Here is a 24,131-nt window from a genome sequence, read left to right as displayed (position 1 = left end):
AGCTGCGCCCATCTGGCGGGGGCGCGCGGGCGCTGCGGCAGCAGGAGGATGGCGGCGCCGGCGCCGGGCTACGAGGCGCTGGTGCGGCGCGGCTACGCGAGCCTGGCCGGGGCGCTGCGGAGCTGCTCGGGCTGCGGCTGGGAGCTGGCCCGCCGGACGTGGGCCGAGAGCGCGCGGCTGGCCTGGAGCGAGGCGCTGCTCTGCCTGCTGGCCGCCCTCGGCTGGACCGTCGCCCGCCGAGCCGCCACCCGCCGCCTCTTTCGGGTTGGTGGCTCCTGAGCTTGCCTCGCAAGGGTTCAACTGGTCCCGGGGGGAGATCCTGGCTTGGCCCCTCCTTGACTCGTCTTTCTATGTGGGGAGGGGGAGAACGTGGTTTGGCACTGCAGGGGTTAAAGCCACCCTGGACTTATAGCCTTGCTTCGAGGGGGTTAAATTGGCCTCATGTTTTGGGCGGGGGGTGGCTTTCCAATGCATTCCAACAGTGAAATCGGTGCCTGCCTCGTTTCTCCTGTGTGGCTGGGGGAATTAACTTTGCATTGCAAATGTTACATTGGCTCTTGGCTTCTTGGGGGGGGGGGGCTGGTTTTGCATTGCAAGGGCTGCACTGGTCCTTTCATTTTTTTGGCGTGGGGATGATATGGCTTTGTACCGCAAGGGTCAAATTGGCTATTGCACACTGTCTTCTTTTGGTGAGGGGTGTGGGGGAATCTGATTTTGCATTTCAGGGCTGTAAAACTGGTCATTTAAAAAACCCCTCTTTTTGAGCAGCGGTGGGGAGTGAGATGGCTTTGCACTGCAGGGAGGGTTAATAACCATCACCTTTGAGGAAGAATCTGGTGCGTGTGGTGGGAAAAATGAAATCCACAGTGGAAATGGGTCAGTGCATTGCCTCCAGAAAAAGGAGCATCTCGTTTGTGCATTGATGGAGTGCGTAAAATTGGTCAGATCACTGCATGGAGGGGAACTACGTTTGTACGTGTATGGGGGGGGGGCAACCAAGAAATCTATTTTGCTGTGGTGGAATAAAACGGTCTTTGCATTATATCCAGAGAGGCAAGTGAAATGTGCCATTGTAATTTGGGGGGGGGGGTGCAATGAGGGGCAGGTGAAAGTGTCTGGTCCTTTGCATTGCCAAGGGTGGGGAGGAATCAGTCATTGTGTTGTATTCTTGGGGTGACTCCATTTGGAATAGGGTGGCCTTGAAAATTGCATTCTCTCTCTCTCTCTCTCTCTCTGTCAAAACATGTCGTCACATCTTCCTGCCGTGTGCGAAATCTGCATCCTTGACATGGCATTTTTTGCAGCAAAACGTAGCGTTGTCTGTGAGGTGGCGCTGGAAGGGGGCCTCAAGGTCTTGTGGCCTGAAGCCTGTTGTTGGATACCCATTGGGGGGCGGGGAGACAGGGATGAAAAATTTGCAGGGAACGAGGTCTTATTAGTTGTGGGTTCTTTTTAGTTCTTTATGATGCTTCAGTGGAGCCTCCATGGAGAGAGGCAGTCTAACTTAGAATGGGAAGAGGCTGCTGCTCTCACTGGTCTGCCGTTCTGAGGACAGGAGGCTGGACTTAGGTGGGGCCCCCTGGGTCTCATCCTGCACAGCTCTTCTGCTGTTTTGGGGAGTTGTAATTCAGCCACCTGTGGAGCGAGCCAGATGTTGGGGAAGAGGAAAACTGCTGCTGGCTGGATTGGGGTTGGCTAATGCTGCGCCCTCTGGATGTTCCTGGACCCCAGCTCCTGCCAGCCCCCACCAGCCAGCATGCCCAGTGGTCAGGGATGGCGACAACAGGCCCTTCCCAGCAGAGACAGTGTGTAGTGGTTAGAGCAGGGTTTCCCAAACCTGGCTCTCCAGCTGTTTTTGGACTACAACTCCCATCATCCCTAGCTAGCAGGACCTGTGGTCAGGGATGATGGGAATTGTAGTCCAAAAACAGCCAGAGACCCAAGTTTGGGAAACTCTGGGTTAGGGTGTTGGACCAGGACCTGGGAGACCAGGGGTCAACCCCACAATCAGCCATGAAGCTCACTGGGTGCCTTTGCAGGGAGCAGTCCTTGCCTCTTGGCCTAGCCTGCATCCCAGGGGTGTTGTGAGGATAAAATGGGGAGGGAGGAACCGTGTGCACCGCCCCCCCCCCGGGATCCTTGGAGGAAGAAAGATGGAAGCAACAACTGACAAGTTTGCAGTCAAGGGGAAACATTTTGAAACAACCCTTTGTTTGGGGCTGTGGAATGTTCTCCTGCATGTTTCAAGGATCGGGGTTGAAACATTTTGTTCTTCTCTTTATTGTTAAAAACAGCGGAAGGAAAAGGGTGGGGAGAGAAAAGGCTGGGTGCAAATGCTTTAAAAAAGAAGTTAGGAAGCCCCAAGGCAGTATGGGGTGAGGAGGAAGCATCTGGCAGCCATTGGCTAAGACTTCCGTGATGTCACAGAAAGCGTGGGATGAGCCCCTGGCTGCCATTGTGCCTGCAGAGGAGTGGAGGTTGTCTATGGGTTGCGGAAGAGTCTGGTGCAAGGGGAGGAGATGGAGGCAAGTTGGTGTGCGTGCATGCGGGAAACCAAAGTGTGCACAAGTTTTCACACTGATTGTGAAGCATATACAATAGCATTGTGTCACCTGCACGTTTTGCTTTACAAAAAGACTGCAAAGATGTATAGGTGGGCATGTGGACTTGTAACTTTTAAATTTATTCACCAAGCTGTGAATAGAAACTTGCCTGCTGGGGGCGGGGGGGTGGGCTTCATTGCCTCACCATCTTTGAGGAAGTCAGGAAAACAGCATTACGTGGGACAAATTTGCATTAGGTGAAATGATCTGGCCATTTTCTGAATGCCCATTTCTGCCTAGCACAGAGGTAGTTTTAAGTCTTGGCTTTCACCTGCCTGTGGTTGAGATGGGACATAATATTCAATTTCTACCAGTGGTGATTTTAATTTCCATGGGTGGAATTCAACACTCAGCCTGCTCAGAGTAGACACAGTGAAATTAAGGAAAATGCCTGTTAGATCTGTTAATTTCAATAGCCCTACTCTGAGTAAAAGTCAGTTTTAATCCCATCCCATGTTTCCAGATGTGCCCCTCTTTCTCACTTTTAAAAACGGAATCAAGTTTCTAGCTGTCATTGCAGGGGTGAATTTGAAGAACACCAAGTGAGGGCTTTGAGTTGATGAGTTTCCTCATCTCTGCTTGCCAAAATTCCCTCTTCTTACCGGTTTCGCTACAATCAAGCAGTTAAGAAGAGTAAAATAAATTGGGGAGGACTGCAGAATAGCGATGTCTAGACTGAGTAACAATCACAACCTTTAAAAACTCCCTTGATGCAACTACTAAAGATTACAGCAGCTCTGGCTTCTGTTGCCTCCAGTTTCTAATCACCTTCCCCAAATCTCACTGTGCTTGAGGACTAGAAAGTTGCCTCCCATTTTTTTTTAAAAAAACTGCCTCCTAATTTTCCAATAAAAAATAGAGTTGTGATTCTTTGCTTTTCTATGCGGCCTGCGGAGAAAGAGAGGGAGAAACCTTCCATCTTCAAGGCTGCATCTGGGTTTTGTGTCGCTGGGCTCATCAATTTTGGGGAAGGTCACCTCTGCATGGTACATGCAGTTGCGCTGAGATGACCACAGAGTGCTTCCAGACACTGCAGTTTGGCTTCAGCTTCCCCTCTCCTCCAGGGAGGCCGGATGGGAACATAGCAAAGTGAAATGGACTCTCTCCCCATCTCTCAGCAAACTGCTGCCTCTTTCTGAAAGCTGCTCTCTCTCTCACCCCACCCTCCCTGACTGCACATCCGCTTTAGTTGTTGCCAGGATCTGACCAGACCGTGGTAGTTTCAGCCTCTCTGCGTAGGCTGCAGAGGAAACCGCAAGGGGAGAGAAATTGTCAGCAAATTTCTCGCAGCCATGACTGATCTCTGTCTCAGCAAATGGGTCTTTGATCTGCTGTGGATTGCCCTGGGAGGGTCCGTGGATCAGGGGGGTTCAGAAGCTGAGGTTGTCTTAAGGCGGCCAGGCCAGGAATGTCCCCTTCCCTGAAAGTCTGGAGATTCGCTGCCAGTCAGTGTAGGTAATACTGAGTGAGATGGAGCAATGCCCTGACTCAGTCTAAGGCAGCTTCCTATGCTTGAATTGGCTATTTGAAAGGTCCATGAGGACTAGAACCTTAGCATGACTTTACAGGAAGGCCCATACTGTTGGCATCTGTCTGTCTCAAGAGACAACGGAGTGTGCCTCCAGGGGTGAAGCCAAACCTCTGTGTGAGCAGCACCAAAGCAATCTGCCCTGGGTGCAAGCCTGGGCTGTGTGTCTGTGGGTCCTGGGCTGCTCAGATGACAAGACAACATTTTCGGCTTCACTGATGGGCTCCAAAGGAAAGCAGAGCAAGACATTTGGCACCTGCGTGGGCGGAGGAGTTTCTGGAAGGATTGCCTTAAGGGATTCCACTCCAGATTTGTGGAGGGAGGAGGAATCCTGAGCCTTTTCTTCTCCCCAAGATAAACGTCAGTGGAGGTTGAGGACCACAGTTTTCCTTCTCCTAGGTGGGCTCCCTTCTCAGGTGGACGAGCTCCTGTGGGACTCTAGACAAGAAAGGAATATCCTTCCCAACTGTGAGTGGGGGGGGGGGGATAAAGACAAGAGACAACAATGAACCATAACGCTGTTCCCTGCTCCTGCTCAGGCTGCACAGAAAATGCATTTTGGTTCCTGAAATTCATTCTGATTGTGCAGATAAAATAGATTCTACAGGGTGGGGTATCAGTGGGTGAAATTATTCCAGATCCAAGGATTCCCAGGCAAGCACCACCAGATGGTGGAGATGTCAGGCGCCATGCTGGAGCCCAAGCATCTTCACTTGGTCTCTAGTGTTTGAAACACTGGCTGAGCACTGGTTGAAAGGGACCCCAAGGGTCATCTAGTCCAACCCCCTGCAATGCAGAAATATTTTTGCCCAACACAGAACTCGAACCCGTGACCCCAAGATTAAGAGTCTTATGCTCTACCAATGCAGCTATCTTATGTTCTTGCAGTGATCTGATCTGTCGCAGGCAATGGAAAAAGAACCTGATCGGTGTGTCGTTGTAGCGAGCAAAGGTGTGATAAGGACCAGGGAGTGTAAAGTTAATCTGGGTTGCATTTTACACCGCAGTGTTGTGTGTTACCATCTGCCCTGCTTAGACAGCCAGTCCTGTTAAAATGTCTTCTGCTCCAGCCAGGCAGCAGAAAATGCCTTCGTGCATTCATGTAGTTCACTTGACTCTTCCAGGGTGGCAGTCCTTGTCTGTGGAGGAGGAGGAGGGTAACAATATTTAAAACAGCTCTGTTTAATTCAGCAAAGTACAAAGAAATTAGGTTTAAAAGTAATCAGGTTTCAATAGCTTGTGAGAATCAAGTGTCTGTCTGCTTTTCTTTTCCCTGACACCAAAAAAGACGTAAATGTGTGCACTTTGGCCGAGATTGTGGTGGATTTGCAGAAAGATGTGGTTAATTACCTAATCTAGATTTGCTTATCATGACTAACATACAGTAGCAAGGGAGATGTCTGTCTTGCAGCAGGTTATGTATTTTTAGCTTCCGCCTTCTCCAGCTGCCTCTTAAACTGAATCAAAAATTTATTGTGTAATATATAGAATCATAGAACTGTAGAGTTGGAAGGGACCCTGTGGGTCATCTAGTCCAACTCCCTGCGATGCCGAAATAGGCAGCTGTCCCTTACAGGGATCAAATCTGCGACCTTGGCATTATCAGCTGTAACCAAACTGAGCTAGCCAGGCATTGCTATATACTTCTATCATTGTTATGTTAGTCACTGTGCGTGTGTGTGTGTACATGTATTCCTCATTATTTTAATGCATTGAACACTGAAAAATAAATCACACTTTCCCCCTATACATTTTAAAATTAAATCAGCGTCTTCAGGTAATCTTTGCTGCAACCCTGTGAGACGGACGAGTATGATTTATGCCCATACTGCAGATGGGGAAGACTGAGGCCCAAAGTGGGCTTGCTTCCAGATCTGGGGGTGCCTAGCAAGCTCACCTGCAGAGACAGGAAGCCACCCCTTCCTATTTTATAGGGCTCCGTTGGTGTACCCAGGTGCTTTTTACAGATTTCCAATATCCTGGTCTTTGCCCCAAGGAAAAAACAGTCTAGAGAGTGAGGAGAACAGGGGAGTGAAATGCAGCTGTGTTGGAAGAGATCCCAAGGATCATCTAGCCCAACCCCCTGCAATTCAGGGAATTCAGGGGGAACAAGGTGTCATTTAAGGAGGCAAGGTCTATGGGAGTTTGTGTTGAGGTCGGGAGATGTTTAGGGGTGAAGTGAATGAAGGGGGGTGTCAGGAAATCTGGGCAGGTGGGTTCATATGAAGCCTTTTATAAGAAAAAACCTTGGGTTGGGCTGGGGCTCCCCTGCCTCGCAGGGTTGTCGTGAAACTAGAACAGGAACATGTTGGGGGGGGTTCATCCTTGAGCCCCTTGGGGAAGAAAGGTAAGATATAGAAATGGACTCACAGCTGCTACTGATTATAAAAGGGTGACGTTTCTAGACCTCAAGAACTTAGGTGGCACCAGAACAGAAGCTCAAAGAGAGGGGAGGGAGACCTCTGAAAACTGAGGGTGGAGGAGAGAGAGAAAAACAGAATTTGACACAGGCAGATGGCTGTTTCCTCAGAATTGTTTCATATATTCCCATCCTTAATTGCAAAAAATAACCTCCCAAGACTGGGCTTTCTCCTGCCCCTGGGGAGAGAGCTGCACTCTAGCCTCAGGCATCAATAATTTCTCCTCCTCCTGCTCCTCGCTCTCCTTTTTTAAAATAAGTATAGGGTAGGATACATGAATGACAGCAGGCTGGTCCCCTGGCTGCCAGCCAGCTGCTGTTGCCAGGGCAACCAGCACAGGAAGACCTCTGTTGCTAGGGGCAACCGGGGACCGCACTTGGAAGAGGATGCCTTTGATGGTGGTGTCTGTCTCTTGCGTAAGAAGGCAGGCTTTGCAGACTTGCTCTGGGAGGGTTCACCACCACAGCCCCACGTACTGACATTGGACTGCCTTCTGGCTCACCAACATCCAAAATGAGCCAAAGCATGTGGTCTTCCTTTTTTTAAAGGGCCTGGCTGGACATCTAGCGTTTGGAGAGAAAGATAAAGGGGGGGGGGGAGAGAATAACGTCAATTAATTTCTCTCTCGCACAATTTGATGGAACAAGTCCTGCCTTCCCCCAAAGCAAAACTTGCTTAACCTTAGGGCAAAATGTGCTTAACTGGGTTGCATCCAGAGCAGGCCCATTGAAATTAAAGGGTGTGTCGGCAGCAAGAACATTGCTGGCACAAAAATGGAAGCAAGAAGAATTACCGACGAAAGAAGAATAGCGGATGAAATTGATGGACTACGCAGAATTAGATAAATTAACAGGAAGGATTCGAAACCTGCGGGACCAGAGATTCTTAGAAGACTGGAGTAAATATACAAACTATTTGAAAAGTAATAGTAATGAAAAGATGACGCTAGTAGGACTGCAAGAAGTTCTGTAGGGAGGACTATTTGAAATATTGCAAGAAGGACTATGAGGAGAACTATTCGTTAATGATAATTAAGAGTAATAGAGAAATTAAGAAATACAGAATAAGTGATAAAGAATGGAAAATCATTAGAGGTGTTGACAGAAGTCTAAAATATTGTATAAGATAAGAAGTTATATTAGATGATTATCAGAAATGATATGTTAAAAAACTAATAAAAATGTATATATATATAAAAATGAAATTAAAGGGTATGTCGAACTTGGATCCAGACATTTCAATGGGTTGTTCTCTAAGTGGAATTTCATAGAATCATAGAATTGTAGGGACCCCCAGGGTCATCTAGTCCAACCCCTGCAATGCAGGAATCTCAGCTAAAGCATCCCTGACAGATGGACACCCAACCTCTGCTGGAAAACCTCCAAGGAAGGAGAGGCCACCACCTTCTGAGGAGACCATCACCTGGCAGGAAGCCCCATTGATTCCTTTGGGGCCTTTGCATCTGAGGAGCCTGTGCAAAACTTGCCACTTCTAACTGGATGGATATAATGGAGAGTCTTGTGGCCCCTTAAAAGACTTACCAGATTCATGATGAGGAGTCCATCAACATTGGGGCTTTGGCTAGATGTTTTTTTGGGATCCCTTCCAACTCTGCAATTCTATTATTCTTTCTGGAAGGCTCCAAAGTCTGGAGAAGGAAGCCAATCATTTACAACAAAATAGTATAATAAAAAAGGGAGAGAGTTTTTTGTTTATTATTACTAGTCAGACTTTTGTGTATGAAAAATAGCAGGAGGGGTGGGTTGTATTTGTGGATTACTGATTTGAAGTCCGTACATAAGTTTTGACCTGGCAATATATCATGAATCAAGATGTGTGTGTGTGTGTGTGTGTGCGCGCGCTATGCAAAAATCACGATGCAGGCCTGTACATAGCTCCATGCTTATTTCAGACATCGTGATATATTAATATATTGTGATGTTTAGCTGGTGATATATTGCAATATTGAAAACCAGATATCGCCCAGCTTTAGCCCTGACTCTTCTGGCCTTCGGCTTCATTGGGTGCCTGCGAGCGCATCTCCTGCTTCTTCTGCCCTCCCTGGGCGTCTTTGCAGGGCAGGAACCCCGCCAGGGGCTCGTGCAACACATGGGAGCCGGAAGAGCAGAGGGAAATTCGAGGAGGTGGAAACTGGAAAGAAAAAAAACCTGACCGTGAAACAGAGGCCACAACCTCAGCAGCTTTTGAGACGGGCTCCCTGCTTGGGAATGCTATATTAAGACCTCAGCTGCTGGGGTGATCAGTTCACGGCCGGAGCCAGAACAAGCCAAGCCCTGCTGTGGCAAAATCAGGGATCGGAGGAACAGCTTACATGCTCCCCCCCCCCCACCGCCCGAAAGATAAATCAAACTGACCTGTGGCTCTCCAAATGTTGCTGGACTACAATTTGCCCTGTCCTTTGGGCATGCTGGCTGCATTTGGAGCCTCAGCAACATTTGGCAGGATTTAGGTTCCCCTGTCTCTGATCTGAGAAGAGGCCTTCCCCGTATCTCTGGAGGGAATCTCTTATCTCTTTGAAAGAGAGGCCTTCCTCCGTCCACAGCCTCCAACATTAATTTTCTCCAGTGAAAATAGGGACGTCCTGGGGAAAAGCAGAACATTCTGGGATCAAATCAGAGACTGGGACACCTTCTGTAAATTGCGAGTTCCCAGGGCCAGATTTAGGTTTGATGAGGCCCTAAGATACTGAAGGTAATGGGGCCCTTTATATGTCCAGCTGACCTTTGTCTATTTTTTGTGTTGAATATATGCTATATGGTAATTTATGGACCTAATAGGTATCTAACGAGTGATATTTTAGGGAGCAGGCTGGCCCATGACTTACATCATAGGAGCCTACACAACACAAAACACTGTTGCTGTATGTAGGTTTTATTTATTTTTTGTCTTATACTGCATTGTGGAAATGTACACCCAGTTTTTTTCCTTTATTTTTTTTTGGGGGGCCCCCAAGATAGTGGGGCCCTAAGCTATACAGCAGCTTGTTTAGCTTATACATAAATCCGGCACTGCGGGTTCCCCATCATCTCTCTAGTGATATCTGGCATCTCTCTAATGATATCTGCTAGCAACTAGAGGGACGCAGGTGGCGCTGTGGTCTAAACCACTGAGCCCCTTAAGGTTGGCAGTTTAAATCCATGCAATGGGGTGAGCTCCCATTGTCCCAGCTTCTGCCAACCTAGCAGTTTGAAAGCACACCAGTGCAAGTAGATAAATACTTCCCGCTGCAGCGGGAAGGTAAACGGCGGTTCTGTGCACTTTGGTTTCCATCACGGTGTCCCGTTGTGCCAGAAGCGGTTTAGTCCTGCTGGCCACATGACCCGGAAAGCTGCAGACGAACACCGACTCCTTCGGTCTAAATGTGGAGATGAGCGCCACACCCCATAGTGGAATTTGACTGGACTTAACTGCCTGGGGTCTTTTACCTTTTCCGATACCTGGAGCAAGAAGAGGGCCTCGTCCCTGATGCAAAAAAGAGGCATTTCCATCTCTCAGGAGGGAAGGCCTTTTCTAAACAGACTCATTCCTCCACCTCCTAGTTTCAGTAGGGAATGGGAAGTTTTAAGCCATGTCTTGTGGATGCATTTGTTGAGATTCTTGCACTGCAGAAGGGTTGGCTGCAGCCCTGGACGCAGAATGGACCTGCGCCTCCTTGGACATCTATGAGTCCAAAATGACCCCCAGGCTACACACCTGATCCTTCAGGGGCACAGTTACCCCATTCAGGACCAGGGAGTCCCCCCCCCACGCCCACGCCCCCTGTCCCCTAGAAGCAGCACTTCTGTCTTGTCAGGATTCCACCCCACTCCATTAACGGCCTGTCCTTTCTTCTCTCTGCCAGCCCTTTGCAGAGTGGTGCCAGCTGCCCCCCAAGGATGCTGCCAAGATGCCCGAGAGTGCCTGGAAGCTGGCCTTCTACACCCTCTCCTGGTCATACGGCGCCTACCTGCTCTTCTTCGCTGGATACCCCTTTTTCCACGACCCTCCTTCCGTCTTTTATGGTACGGTAAGCAGCGCAGGTCAAGTCAAGATTTGGGCAGGGGCTTCCCTCTTGCAAAACCTTTTTCCATTAGAACAGGGCAGCTCAGGCCCTGCAAACCTCTCTGTCCAACCCTTGAGACTCTCGACAGGCCACCCCCTCACCTCACCCCCCCCCTTGGGTGTTTTCACCAGACTGGAGAGTTGGAAGGGACCCTGAGGATCATCTAGTCCAACCCCCTGCGATGCAGGAATAGGCAGCTATCCTCTACGGAGATTCGGGTTGCCACCTTTGTCCTGGCAAAATACAGGACAGGGCGGGGTGGTTGGGGGGCATTTTTTTTTAATCTGGTGCTGAAGTGACTTCAGAGCAATTCATTACAATCTATTGCATACCCGCCAACATTAATTTTCTCCAATGAAAATTGGAACATCCTATTATCCAGACCCTCCAATATTTTCCCAATGAAAATGGGGACGTCCTGAGGAAAAGTGGGACATTTCGGGATCAAATCAGAAACTGGGGTGGCTTCTGTGAACCTGGGACTGTCCCTGGAAAATAGGGGCACGGGGAGGGTCTGCTATTGCAGCCTAACAGGCTGGCCCCTCCAGGATTTGACACGGACATTTGTGAATCTGTCTGTGCCTGGCTACCCAGAGCTTAAAAACGTGACCTTTCATTTGCCTTTCAAAGATGCATTTGGAGAGTATCCCCAATTTGGCAGAGAGAGAGAGAAATACAACCTGGAAACCAGGGCAAAACTATCAATACAGGACATAGCATTTTATATTGAAATACATGGCAATCCTGTATTCTATAGGACAGCTGCCAGTTGAACCTGCATGTCTCTTTCAACTCCACTGATGCCTCTCTGCTTCCCTGGATGGAGGATGGACACTGCTGAGTCTCTCGCTCCGTGTGTGAAGAAACTTGACAAGATTTACATTTGTTGCCCCACCTGCTTTTGGCAGCAGGAACTGTGCCGCTAAGCTATCACCCCTCCCCTAAAATTAAGACAGGGCGCTAGTCCTCAAGGTTATGAATGAAGAACTTGTTGTGACGTGGGGTTTGTGATTTCAGCTCTCTTGACATAATATGCTGGAGACAGTTCTCTAGTAACACTTCTTTATTAAGCAACAAGACTGGGGCCTGAGGAGGGGAGAGCTACATTTATAGGGACAGGGAACTAGCTAGAAAGGAGACATTTTGGAGGGAACAATATCAGGCAATCACAGTCCTGCCTTTTGGAGGAAACCAATAAGACAGAGGATCCAAATACAGCAGCTTAAATGAACCAATAGTAGCCGGCTGACCAAGGGAAAGGCTCTCTTCTGCCTTGGTCAGACCCCACCTGGAGTCCTGTGTCCAGCTCTGGGCGCCACAATTTAAGAAGGATGTTGACAAGACGGAATATGTGCAGAGGAGGGCGAAGGAGATGTTCAGGGGTCTGGAAACCAAGCCTGATGAGGAATGGTTGAGGGAGCTGGGTTTGTTTAGCCTGGGAAAGAGGAGACTGAGGGGAGATAGGAGAGACATCTTCCAATATCTGAAGGGCTGCCACATGGAAGAGGGAGCAAGAATTTCCTGCTCTGGAGGGTAGGACTTGAACCCAGGGCTTCAAGTTACAAGAAAGGAGATTCTGACAGCAAAAACAGGAAAAACTTTCTGACAGTAAGAGCTGTTCAACAGTGGAACGATCTCCCTCAGGAGGTTTTTAAGCAGAGGTTGGATGGCAATCTGTCAGGGATGCTTGAGCTGAGTTTCCTGCATTCCAGGGAGGGGTGGACTGGATGACCCTCAGGGTCCCTCCCACCTCTGCAATTCTTTGATTGTAATATTCTTGCCCCCTGGCCCTGCTTGCAAGCTTCCTACAGCCATTGGCTGTAGCCAGTGTGGTGTAGTGGTTAAGAGCGGTAGTCACGTAATCTGGGGAACCGGGTTCGCGTCTCCGCTCCTCCACATGCAGCTGCTGGGTGACCTTGGGCTAGTCACATTTCTCTGAAGTCTCTCAGCCCCACTCACCTCACAGAGTGTTTGTTGTGGGGGAGGAAGGGAAAGGAGATTGTTAGCCGCTTTGAGACTCCTGAAGGGGAGTGAAAGGCGGGATATCAAATCCAAACTCTTCTTCTTCTTCTTCTTCTCAGTTGGTAGGGGGCTGTAGATGGAAAGCTAGAGTGTGAGATCAAATTCTCCATGGCAGCTAGAATAATATTTGATTCCTGCACTGCGGGGGGGGGGGGGTTGGGCTAGATGACCCTTGGGGGTCCCTTCTATGATTCACTGACCTTGCTTTCTCCCTTCTCCTTTGCGGCTTTCCAGGCTGGAAGAGGGGCATGGAGGTCCCGCCAGACATTGCCATCGCCTACCTGATGCAAGGCAGCTTCTACGGCCACTCCATCTATGCCACGTTCTACATGGACGCTTGGCGCAGGGACTCGATCGTCATGCTCGTCCACCACGTGGTGGCCCTCATGCTCATCACCTTCTCTTACATGTTCAGGTGCGTCCCCATCCGCACACACTCCCTCCCTCCCTTGTTTCCTGCCTGGCTACACCTCTGCTTGGTGGCAGAGCGCACTCTGTGCATGCACAAAGTCCTGGGTTCCAAACTAGACTAAGGTCCCTCTAGTTCAGCATTGCCTGCACTGACTTCAGGGTTCCAGGCTTGGGGGTCTCACCCAGCCCTACCTGGAGATGCCGTTGGAGATTGAACCTTGGGTCCTCTGTGCTTAGAGCATGTTTAAGGCCACCAAACTCTGGTCCTTCCCCGCAGGATAAAGTAAGATTCTAGTCCTCAGTGTTTGAAATTAGCCAGGCTCCAAGCACATTTTGTACCTGGCTTCTGGCCCCTTGTGACCAAGTGAAGATGCCTGGGGGCCAGGATGTGGAGGTGCATGCCTGGAGATCCTCGGATCTGGGCTGTTTTCACACACTAATACCCTGTTCTGTATAATTCTATCCATTATATTCTATCTGCGCTATCAGAAAGAATCTCAGGAACCAAAATGCTTTCTCTGTGCAGCCTGAGCAGGAGGAGCCAGCATAAAGAAAAAGAGGTCGGAATAGGCCAATAGTTATGTGGACCGTCCCTGGATCAAGTTACTTTTCCTCTTTAAGTTCTCAAAGCTCTTATCTTAGCTCAAGGTTGTCCTCTGAACTAGGCGGATGTTTAACTGAGAATCATTCGCAGTCAGTCCATCATTTGGAAAATAAGACTTGCCCCACAACTAGGCATTCCATTTTGGCGACTGTAACCTTGGTTTAAGGAGCCATTTGGTCCCTGGCTTATACACCTGAGTTTCCCACACTGGTCCTCATCGTCTGAAATAGGAGCATAGGGTTCTGCATTGCTCTAGTACAGACTACTTATAGGAATACAAAGCCCAGTAGGGGCTCTGTGGGGTCTTTAAAAAAAAAAAAAAATTATTACTTTTAAACCTTACCAAAAAAAAGAAGAAAAGAAAAAAGACAAAAAGACAAAAGAAATACAATACAATACAATATATAAATAATGCACAACACAACATTAACACATTAAACTAAACATAAAAAAATTAAAAAAACATACATCATACCGTTTCAATGCCCTATCTTTCATTCCCTCGTTTCATCGACCTCCTCTCACCTCCCTTTTTGTATTCCATTTCTATTAATTATTTCAGCAATTCCTTTCCCTCTTTCTCTATTTTCTGTCATATAATTATCTTAACTTATTTTAACCTTATCTTCCAATAATGCCATAATACTTATTTATACTTAACTCCTTATAACATTTCTACTAAAGCCATATAATTTCATTCCAACATTTTTCTAACACTCATTAATTTTACAATATTTCTATAAATAAACTTTAAACTTTTTCCAATCTTCTTCCACCATCTCTTCTCCCTGGTCTCGGATTCTGCCAGTCCTTTCCATCTATTCCATATGGTCCATCAACCTGGTGATCTTCTGTCCGAGGCTCTTAACTCCTTTCCAAGTCCCTTCTGCAGATCTTCTTCATATTTATACATACACTTTACTTTGTCTTCTGTTGATCTTGTTCTTAATTTCCTTCCTTTGATGCCGAGGAGTAGATCTCGGGGAGTCTCCAACCTAGCAATGTTTTTATTCCTAGGCTCTGTGGGGCCTTGGGCAGAGATGGACCTTTCCCACCAGCTTGTTTTTTTAAAAATTATTGTTGGTGCCTGTCCATCTCGAGAGACAATGGAGTGCACCTCTGGTGGTGAAGTGAAACCGCTGTGGCTGCAGATACCAGTCTGAGGTGCTGCTCCAAAGTGACTGGGCAGCGTGTCTGGAGGTCCTGGTTTGCCCAGACAACAAGACCCCCCTCGGCCTCACTGATGGCGGGGGGGGGGGTCTTTAAAGATTTTCAGAGACTTTGAGACTAAAGATTTCATTTTGAACTTGCTATGGTTTGAAGGAATTCTATAAAGATTGTCTGGTCATCCTGTTGCCTCGACATTGTTGAGGTCCTGAGGGAAGCAGAGCAAGGCGCTTGGCACCAGCTTCTTCCATGTTCCAAATTCAAAAGTAGATTACTCACCAGAAAAAGCTGAGATTCATTCTAGACACCACCGGCTACGTGGAGAGTCTCCAGGTGATTATTTGGAAATCAGCTGGTGGCAGCTTCAGTGATGACTGGAGATGTAATATTTCATCCACAAAGCACTGTGGAGATTGAGGATGCTGCCACACCACATAATTTATGGCAGGACGTTCAGTGCCCTGGTTGCAGGGGTTGGGACTAGATGACCCTTGGTTACCTTTCAACTCTATGATTCTATGATTCTTGTTTTGGGCGGCACTGTGGCTTTTGCAGACATCTTGGGCAGAAATTCTCTCTGCGGTATATGCACTTAAACTCTACATGCCGCTAATCGAACCCAGGTGTGCATCAAGGGTTGTGCTGTGGCTCACCTGTGCTTGTATCCTCTCCTCCTGGCAACGTTGCCTTCAGGTACCACAACGTGGGAATCCTCGTCCTCTTCCTTCACGACATCAGCGACGTTCAGCTGGAGTTCACAAAGCTCAACGTCTACTTCAAATATCGGGGCGGAGTCTACCATCGTCTGAATGATTTGATCTCGAACGCCGGTTGCGTTTCCTTCAGCGTAAGCTGGTGAGTTTGGCTGCCCTCAAACTCTGCACATGTGCAGCCCATTCTGAGGGAGGGCAGTTCTGCAAACTCCACCCCCCCCCCTCAAAAAGAAAACCCAGCAGGAAGGCATATTACAAATTGTTGTTTGGTTGTGGCTAAAATAAATCGCTGTGGTGCTGCAATCCCAGTATTTTGCTGTTCAGATAGACTGGTCTTGTGCAAAAAGTTTTCCAAAATTGTAAATCGCTTTGAGGTTATTATTATTTTTTACAGTCAAACCATATATAGATTTTATTAAGTGAATGAACAACAAGATTCTAGTCCTCCTAGACCAGGTCCCTTGTCCCCGCAGGTTCTGGTTCCGCTTGTACTGGTTTCCTCTCAAAGTGCTCTACGCCACCTGCCACACCAGCCTCCAGACTGTCCCGGACATCCCCTTCTACTTCTTTTTCAATGCTTTGCTCTTTGTCCTGACTCTGATGAACATCTACTGGTTTCTGGTGAGTAGCGAGCTCACCATCGCCTTGTCCTGCAGGAATGCAGGAGTTGGGAACCTCCAGCTGACAGGTCTCACAAGCCTCAGTTCTGTAGGAAAGGATTTAGATACTAGGAGAGGATATATTGTTTAGTTATTACCTTTCCTTGCTCAATGAAGTCAGCAGAGGACTGTCCTTTGCAGGATAAACATGGAAACTAAGGCAAGGTTGATTTAACCTTCTAGAAACAATAATCCAGGATGCTTTGTTCATCTTCCCAATCTAGCAACAAATGAAGATTGGCTTTTGAAAATGATGGAGTACGTGCAACTGGCAAGATTAACAGCAAAGATTAGAGATCAAAATGATGAAAAATGCCTTGAGGACTGAATTTGGGGGGGGGGGGATTTAAAGAACTACTATAGTGAGATGACCAGGACTTGAAATATGAGTGACAGCACAAATTATTAAGATAAATATGTAAAATTGTGTGTATTGAATAGTATAGGCAAAATATGCAGTATTTAAGGGTAAATATGAAAACCATGGAAATGGAGGACAGGAAGTCAACAGATAAAGTAATTTATGGATTATATTAAAATTTTCACATAAAAGAAATCTTTACATATTTTAATTAATTAATTAAAATAATGGTTTTTAATTAATTAATTAATTAATTAATAATTTTTAAAAAAAAAAAAAATCCAGGATGCTTTAAGACAGACTGGATTTTGCCTGGATTTTGCCTGGTTTTTCTCCCCCTTAGAAATAACAGCCACACACATTGCTTTGCGAAAAAGTAAAAGTTGGCTTTACTTACATAGTAAATGTGGGGTGCTCCCCCCAGAGGTTCCCCTGGAGCCATCATTACATGTCTTTAGGTGCCAGGCAAAAACATTCCTCTTTACCCAGGCCTATGGCTATTCAATAATCTATTGCCTGAGAAAGTGTGGGGGAAGAGGACTGTTATCATAATGGCTATTTTATTATGTTTTTATCATGGGAGTGCAGGCCATCTTAGGCCCACGTCATCCTGGCTGGGATGAACCAGGTTCTCAGGAAAGTGGGGGGCTGGGTAATGTAGTGCAAAGCATCGTGGGGAGCGGGGAATGGGGTTCTTAATTTCAGGGTCATGAGTTCGAGCCCCATGTTGGGCAAAAGATTCCTGGATTGCAAGGGGATGGGCTAGATGACCCTTGGGGTTCCCTTCCAACTCTACATTTCTATGATTGCCCCCTCTCCCTTCCTCTTTGCAGTACATCATCCTCTTTGTAGTGAAGGTCTTGCTGGGGCAAGTTCGGGAAGTGAACGACGTCCGGGAATATGATGTTGACGCAGCCTGCAAGAAGAGCGACCGGGAGTTTCACACCCCCAGCTGCTGGAAGGAAGGGTTAGTGTGCCAGGGAGGGAGGGAGGGAGGAAGAAAATCAAATTCACACCAACATTCACTTCGCCTGGCTTCCCTGCTTTGTATTCAGGGATAGTTTGCTCCTGGGTGTGGAGTTCTTTTGATACAACTATCCTCCACAAGAATTGCCTTGTTGGATGAAACCCTTCGACGTGGGCATCATTCTGTTAGTTTGAAGCCCAGAAGTGGAGCATGTAAACAACTCTGAGGTAGACTGTGTCTGAACGTGGATGTTCCATTCAGCTCTTTGGCATTGAAAGGAGTGGGGTGTTTTTTCCAGGGGGAGGCAGGGACAGGCCAGGGCAGCGTGGCGACCCACTATTAAGGGTTTGACAAATGCATATTTTTTATCTGAATTTTAGTTTCAGCTATTCCCAGTTGGGTTTTTGGAGTGTAAGCTTCGTAAAGTGGTTTGTAATTTTAGCACGCTGAGTAAATTGCAGCCACAGGATTATAAAGCTCATTGTTGTCACATAAATTTAAAACACACAAAAGCTGTACTAAAGCCTCTGGAAGGTTGCTATACGGAAGCATAGGTGTGTGTCCTTACATTAGTCTTACTCAGAGTAGTCCTACTGAAATGAATGGGCAGAAAAGGGCCCTTTCCCTCAAGGGGGTGGATTGGCTCCCCTATGAGGCAAGGTTGCAGTGTTTAGAGCTTTTTCGATTCGAGAAAAGGTGAATAAGAAGTAGCTTGATATTAAAAAATGATGCATGGCATAGAGAAAGACCTTTTTCCCTAAAGCTACAGCCTGGGAGTATCTAATGAAGCTGAAGGCTGGGAGATTCAGCACCTAGTTAAACTATGAAACTCCTTGCCACAGGAGGCAGTATCACCACCAACCTGGCTGGCTTCAAAAGAGGATTGGATGAACTCACAGAGGAACGGCCACTAGCCAATAGGGTGATGCTCAGAGGGAGAAATCTTTCTGCATCCCAGATGCTGTTGTGGGAAAGGGCTCTGGGGTTCCAATCCTGCTTCCCCGTTTCCCACAACAGGCATCTGGCTGGCTGCAGTGAGAAGAGGATGCTGGAGCAGAGGGGCCCCCTTGGGCCTGATCCGGCAGGCTAGTCTTCCCTTCTTTTGACAGGGCTGACTTAGGCCCATTAATTCCAGGGGGTTCAGCTCTGTGTCAACGATTCTCTTGCTCTCTCTTCCACAGGAAACATTTAAAGAACGGACTCGTGAAAGACAAGCGGTTGTAGACGGCACCCGCCGGATCTCTGCTGGCAAGGACCCCCAGCTTGTTTGGCAACCCAGAGAAGAGCCTGCCCCCCACCCCTCCGTCTTGATACCTAGAGCTGTGGGGTGGGGAGGGGGAAGCGTCTGCAGGAAACTCACTGGCGGTTGCATTGTTTTTTTAAAAACCTCTTGCATTTGGCCAGAGTTGGTGCTGGCGGTGAGGACGCCCACGGAGTGGATTGAAAAGGGGCCTTTTTCACAGACCTGGGGTGGATGCGACATGCCCAGCAGAGAGACCCACCAAGGGAGCGGCAAAAGTCCCCCCTCCGCCCCTTGTAAAGACCAGCTCTGCCCTGCGCAGCCTTCTTTGGGGTGGCCCCCGAGAGGATGCAACAGCTTTCCCCACCCTCCTCGTTCTCCAGAGCCCTGACTGGTTAAGCGAAGCGAGTGGCCGATCAGATTGAGGGGGCGGGGAATCGCACATGTGAATGGATTGACAGGAGGGGTGGTGGTGTTCACCTGGGGACAGCTATCCCACAATGCTCTGCGGCACTTTATTCCTCGCCTTGCAAGCACGCACACCCCGCCTTTCTAAAATACATATTTTACTGGATATCGTTAGAAGCAGGGGGAAAGGGTGTTTGGACTTGTCTCAGGGTGGGTGTGCTTTTTTCCTGTTGTGTGCAAAGGAAGTATCCAAAACTACTGTAATTTTTCAAATTAGTTTCTGAAAACAGACTTTTAAAACATTCTGTTTGTAAGGGCAGAGGATGGGTGGGGGGAGATGATGGTGAAATCGGCTGCCTGTTTTTATATCTAAAATGTTTGTGATGAAAAAACAGGGCGCCAGGAATGTGGGGAGACAGAGGGGTGGGGGCTGTGTCTGCTTGATGGGCCTGCGTGGAGCCTCTGCCTTCAGAGTCTGTCTGTCTGCAAGGACTGTACCACAGCGCCCCACCAGGCAAAAGGAGTCTCTGTGAGCTAGCTGCTGCACCCAATGAGCAGAGGCAGCGGGGCAGCTTCTTTTCCTGCCAGGGCGTGTGGGTGCCATTCAGAAGCCCAAACTATTGGCGTCTGTCTTTCTATCCAGATGGATGGAGGTGACTCCCGTTTTGCATTCTCTCCTGCGAGGGAATACCTTGAAGCAGCACCAGCATGGGCCTCCAATGAAGTTTGGGTATATAGAATGCAGTCTCTGGTGGCAGATCTATTATCCTTACCCTATCCAGCCTCCCAGGATCTCACGGCACCACAAGGGTTGCAGGTGAGCAGAGGTTTGAACGTGCTTCTGCCAGTCCCAGTGCCCTAATACAGCGCCAATTGATGTTTGTGGCTCAGTTGGGCTCCCCAGAGCTGGCTTTGGGGCAGCGCCCATCCATGTCACACTATTAACCCCCCTCCAACCCTTAATCCCAGGGAAAAGCAGAGGAAGGTGGTAAGAATCTTTTGGGGGCAGAAAGCCCGAGTGGCAAATGCACGGCTGGCAGGGGACGGAATCACAGAACTGGGACCACAAATGGCCATCTAGCCCAACCCCCTGCAGTGCAGGAACCTGAGATTAAGAGTCTTCTGCTCTACCAGCAGCTGCCCCAGAGTCAGAAACAGTTTCCCCTCTCAATGAGATCTCCCAGGAAAGGGTTGAGCTTAGAGCAACTGCCTCACATGTGGAGGGTCCGCGGTTCAGCATCTCCGTGAAAGGACACCCCGGGTCTGGAAGCCTGGAGAGCTGCTGCCAATTTGTGTAGGCATTACTGAACTCCGCTGACCCATTGATGCAAGAGAAGGCAGCTTATTGGCTTCCTATTTCAGCCAGCTCTATATTCCCTGAGGACCAGAATGACCGTAAACTGAATGACCACAGCTCAGCGGTAGAGCGTTTGCTTTGCATTCAGTAGGGCCGGGGTTCAGTCCCCGGCATTGCCAGTTTGGGTTAGGAGAAACCCCCAGGCCTGAAACCTGGGAGAGCTGCACACAGTCTTGATCTTGTTTTATCCAATGGTCTGACGCTGTATAGGGCAGCTCCTGGGGCTCCTCGTATTCTGCTCAGCCTGAGTTAGCAACAGTAGATGTGGATGCAAACAATTGCTTGCTAAGGTGGAAGAAGACGCAGGAGGGAGAGGAATTTGTAATGCAGACGGGGACATCTGTACCTGAAAGCACCCCTGGATCCAGAAGCTGCGTTTTCAGGGTGTTCACACACTACATCCCAGAAGTGTACAATCTTTGAACTTCTGTCTGTGGACATGTGGACATTTATCCACATGTATTGTTCAACAGAAATGCAGTCTGGTCGATTTAAACAAACCAACAAGCGTACACCCTTCCAACACAAGTCGGGACGCTGGAGTCTGTGTGAACGAGCCCTTCTTTTGATAATTAAAACATCTGGGAAGCCATTGCATCCATTTGCCCTCTCAGCCCCCTTCTGCTTGGTGCTGCAGGATGAGGCCATAGTCACAGCAGCCTGCATATGTGTGCCAGGTTTAAAAAATCTGCCTCTCCCTTTCCCCTCCATGGAAAAATTGCAAGCACCAAGAACTGTAGAATTCCCCACTGCGGGGAGGGGGGAGAGTTAGATTCCCTGACTTGCATAAATGATGAAAAGTTGAACAAGTTCTCTGATTTTTTGCGCACACCTGTCAGTGTTTCCCAAACTTGGGTCTCCAGCTGTTTTGGGATTACAATTCCCATCATCCCTGACCACTGGTCCTGCTAGCTCAGGATGATGGGAGTTGTAGTCCCAAAAGAGCCAGAGACCCAAGTTTGGGAAACCCTGGTTTGGAGGTTCGTTCCTAGGGAAGAAGTGTGAAGCGTCGAACCCCTCCCTATCACTGGGAATCATATTTGGTACACAGCTCCTGTTTCTGAGGATTCAGGCATACCACTGCATCCATGAGGGCTAGCACCTTGGTTTCTCTAGTGAAAGCCGATGTTCTCTGCAAGCCAGATGCCACAAACAATATGCTGCGCTCACACACGCCTGGTGTTCCTGCACTGTAATTTGTTTTGCACACTGTTTAGAGATTTTAAACATTAAGCAAAAGTTTTGGAATACCTTAAATAAATTGTGTCCCGTAGTCAGACCGCGCTGGTGACACGGCTTGTTCCTTGACCAAATCTGTCCTACAGAAGGCCGAGAGAGAGAGAGGATCCCTTGCCACTTGAGTGTTGCGCATGCCTGTCCACAGCAGCCTGTTGACTTCTGGTGAGTCTTCCCTTGGAAGGAAAATAAGACAGGGATGGATTTGTGAACCTCTAAATGTGGTCACTAAGGGCCCATTGAGCTCAACACCCTGTTTTCACATGGCCACCCAGGTGCAACAGGGATGGGGAACTGGCGACTCTCCAGATGTTGGGACAAAAGAAGGTGGCACCCTGCCAGATATTTCCCTTTAAAAAACCCCAAAGCCTGTATTTTTTAAAAAAATAAATGTTCAGACTTCAGGAACCACACCAGATTCTTCATCTGCAATGGGTATCCTGGAAGAGTGTAATTAGCTTAAAAGATGTGAGGATGTGTTGTCAAGTTAAATTTGCCCCCATCTCCAGTGAGTGGGCAGAAATCTCCCCTTCTAAGGCTGCAATCCTAAAGGCAGGTTCAACACATTGCAGTTGACTTCTGAGTAAGTGGGGAAAGGTTTCTGGTCACAACTGAGCGTGATGTGAAACAGGGATCACCAGAGAACCCAACAAGGCTTCAGATCCACTGGGCTTTCCGTAAAAGGGACTAGCATGCTTTGGGATCTGAGATGCTTCCAGGCAAAACAAGGTTGCAGCCAGCTGAATAATTCTCAGAGTAGACCCATTGAAATGAATGGGTGTGACTAATGGGCCCCATTAACTTCAATGGGTTGCTCCTGGCAGTAGTCCTATTCAGAGTAGACTCATTGAAGTTAGCGGTCCTAGTGTTAGTGGTTGTGTTCCTTAGCTTCAATGCTGGATAGTGGATGCAGCCCATTGATGTTAATGGGCCCAAATTAGTCATGCCTATTCCCTTCTAGGTGTCTACTCTTGAGTAAGTTACGAGGCAAGCTTTTTTTTTGGGGGGGGGCAAATCCCATCCAGGTGGATTATGTCTTCACACACACAAGGTTCCTGTTTGGTGCAAGGAGAGTCTTATGACAAAGCTCATTCCAGACTTCTAGGCCTGGTCCGGATCCATCCCTTGCACCCATGTTCACACTTCCTCCCCTGCTCTTTTATGACTTGTGGCTTTGCTTCAGAAAGGTGTTTGTCTGTGAGAGAGGGATCTGAGGCACTGTGTTTGTTTCTGTGTTAATTTAAATGCCAACTCCCTTGTGGCGGAATCCTCATTAAAAGAAGGAGAAATTGCATTTGTCGTAAGAGCTGTTTATTACCTTTCTAGCCGCTTAAAGTTGAGTGTAGAGTTCTGTTTTCCTGAGTTGGGATTTCTGCTGCTGCTTGACATGTTTAAAAGGGGACAAGATGGGGGAGAGACATAGCTGTCAACCTTCCCTTTTTTTGGGGGGGGGGGGAATTCCCTTATTCCAGCGCCATTTCCCGCTGCTATCCCAGATTGTTAGATATCCCGTAGGCTGTCCCCAGGACAGGTGAGGCTGCTGATCCCTTATTTTCAACTCTGAAAGTTGACAGCTATGGGGAGAGAGCTGCATCTTAACTGGAAAGGAGAACCAAGGTTGCAAGATAATAGGTTGATAACAATTTGATTTGTCACTATTAATTTATTGCATTTATATTCCAGTTTTTTTGCTCCAAGAGCTCAAGGTGACACACAGGGGTCTCTCCCCTCCCCACATTCCTTTAATCCCCACACATAGGACCAGGTCACCCAGTGAGCTTCATGGCGGAGTGGGGGATTCCAAGCCTGGTCTCTCCCAGGCCCCAGCCTGGCACTCTAACCACTACACCACACTGCCTCTCTCCACCTTTCAGTGGGTTCCCAGGATACCTTACAAAACATTAAAGATTATAGGTAAGCACACTAAAACAAATAACACCCAAAGCCCCCTCCATGACCACAGGGGGGGATTTGGGGGGAATCCCTCCAGTGGTTGGGCAGCCATCAGTCAGGGGGTTGGACTAGATGACCCTCAGGTTCCTTCCAACTCTACACTTCTATGATCCTGTGCAATCACCTGGGGTCTCTCAACCTAGCTCACCTCGCAGGGGTGTTGTGAATCTCTAAAAACAACTGCATTCTTATATGGAGGATAAAGTGAGTAGAAGAAAAGTAGCAAAACTCTTGCGCACCCAGGACTGAACTCGCCTGGTTTGCGAGTCCCCTCTGCCCTGGGCGGGGAAGGGTTAACCAGATGCGCCCATCACCCGGACCCTCAAGTCGGGTCCTTACCCAGAAGCCCCCTCGGCCCCTGGCCAGCTGCCCAAAGATCAAAGGGCCCCATTAGCCAATCAACCCCCATCAGCTGCCTC

At 48.3% G+C, this 24,131-nt stretch overlaps 1 protein-coding gene across 1 annotated transcript; it reads left to right on the top strand.

The window, feature by feature from the left end:
* Positions 1-39: 39 nt before the first annotated feature.
* CERS1 (ceramide synthase 1) lies at positions 40-23,053 on the top strand. The gene is made up of 7 exons (XM_079960863.1): positions 40-264; positions 10,414-10,573; positions 12,871-13,051; positions 15,512-15,673; positions 16,005-16,152; positions 17,385-17,518; positions 18,700-23,053. The coding sequence occupies exons 1-7, from the start codon at positions 49-51 to the stop codon at positions 18,740-18,742; spliced, it is 1,044 nt and encodes a 347-aa protein (XP_079816989.1). The 5' UTR covers positions 40-48; the 3' UTR covers positions 18,743-23,053.
* Positions 23,054-24,131: the final 1,078 nt, after the last annotated feature.

The sequence above is a fragment of the Podarcis cretensis genome, assembly GCF_951804945.1.
Source record: "Podarcis cretensis genome assembly, chromosome: 18".
NCBI lineage: Eukaryota > Metazoa > Chordata > Lepidosauria > Squamata > Lacertidae > Podarcis > Podarcis cretensis.
The sequence above is the reverse complement of the archived record's forward strand: the minus strand, read 5'-3'. Positions and strand labels throughout refer to the sequence as shown.

What these genes read in the sequence shown, in the direction of transcription:
- CERS1 (XM_079960863.1), top strand. Translation starts at nt 49, where the DNA reads ATGGCGGCGCCGGCGCCGGGCTACGAGGCGCTGGTGCGGCGCGGCTAC. An exon ending in GTTTCCTTCAGCGTAAGCTG is followed by an intron (nt 15,674 to 16,004) that starts GTGAGTTTGGCT and finishes TTGTCCCCGCAG; the next exon opens with GTTCTGGTTCCGCTTGTACT. An exon ending in TGAACATCTACTGGTTTCTG is followed by an intron (nt 16,153 to 17,384) that starts GTGAGTAGCGAG and finishes TCCTCTTTGCAG; the next exon opens with TACATCATCCTCTTTGTAGT.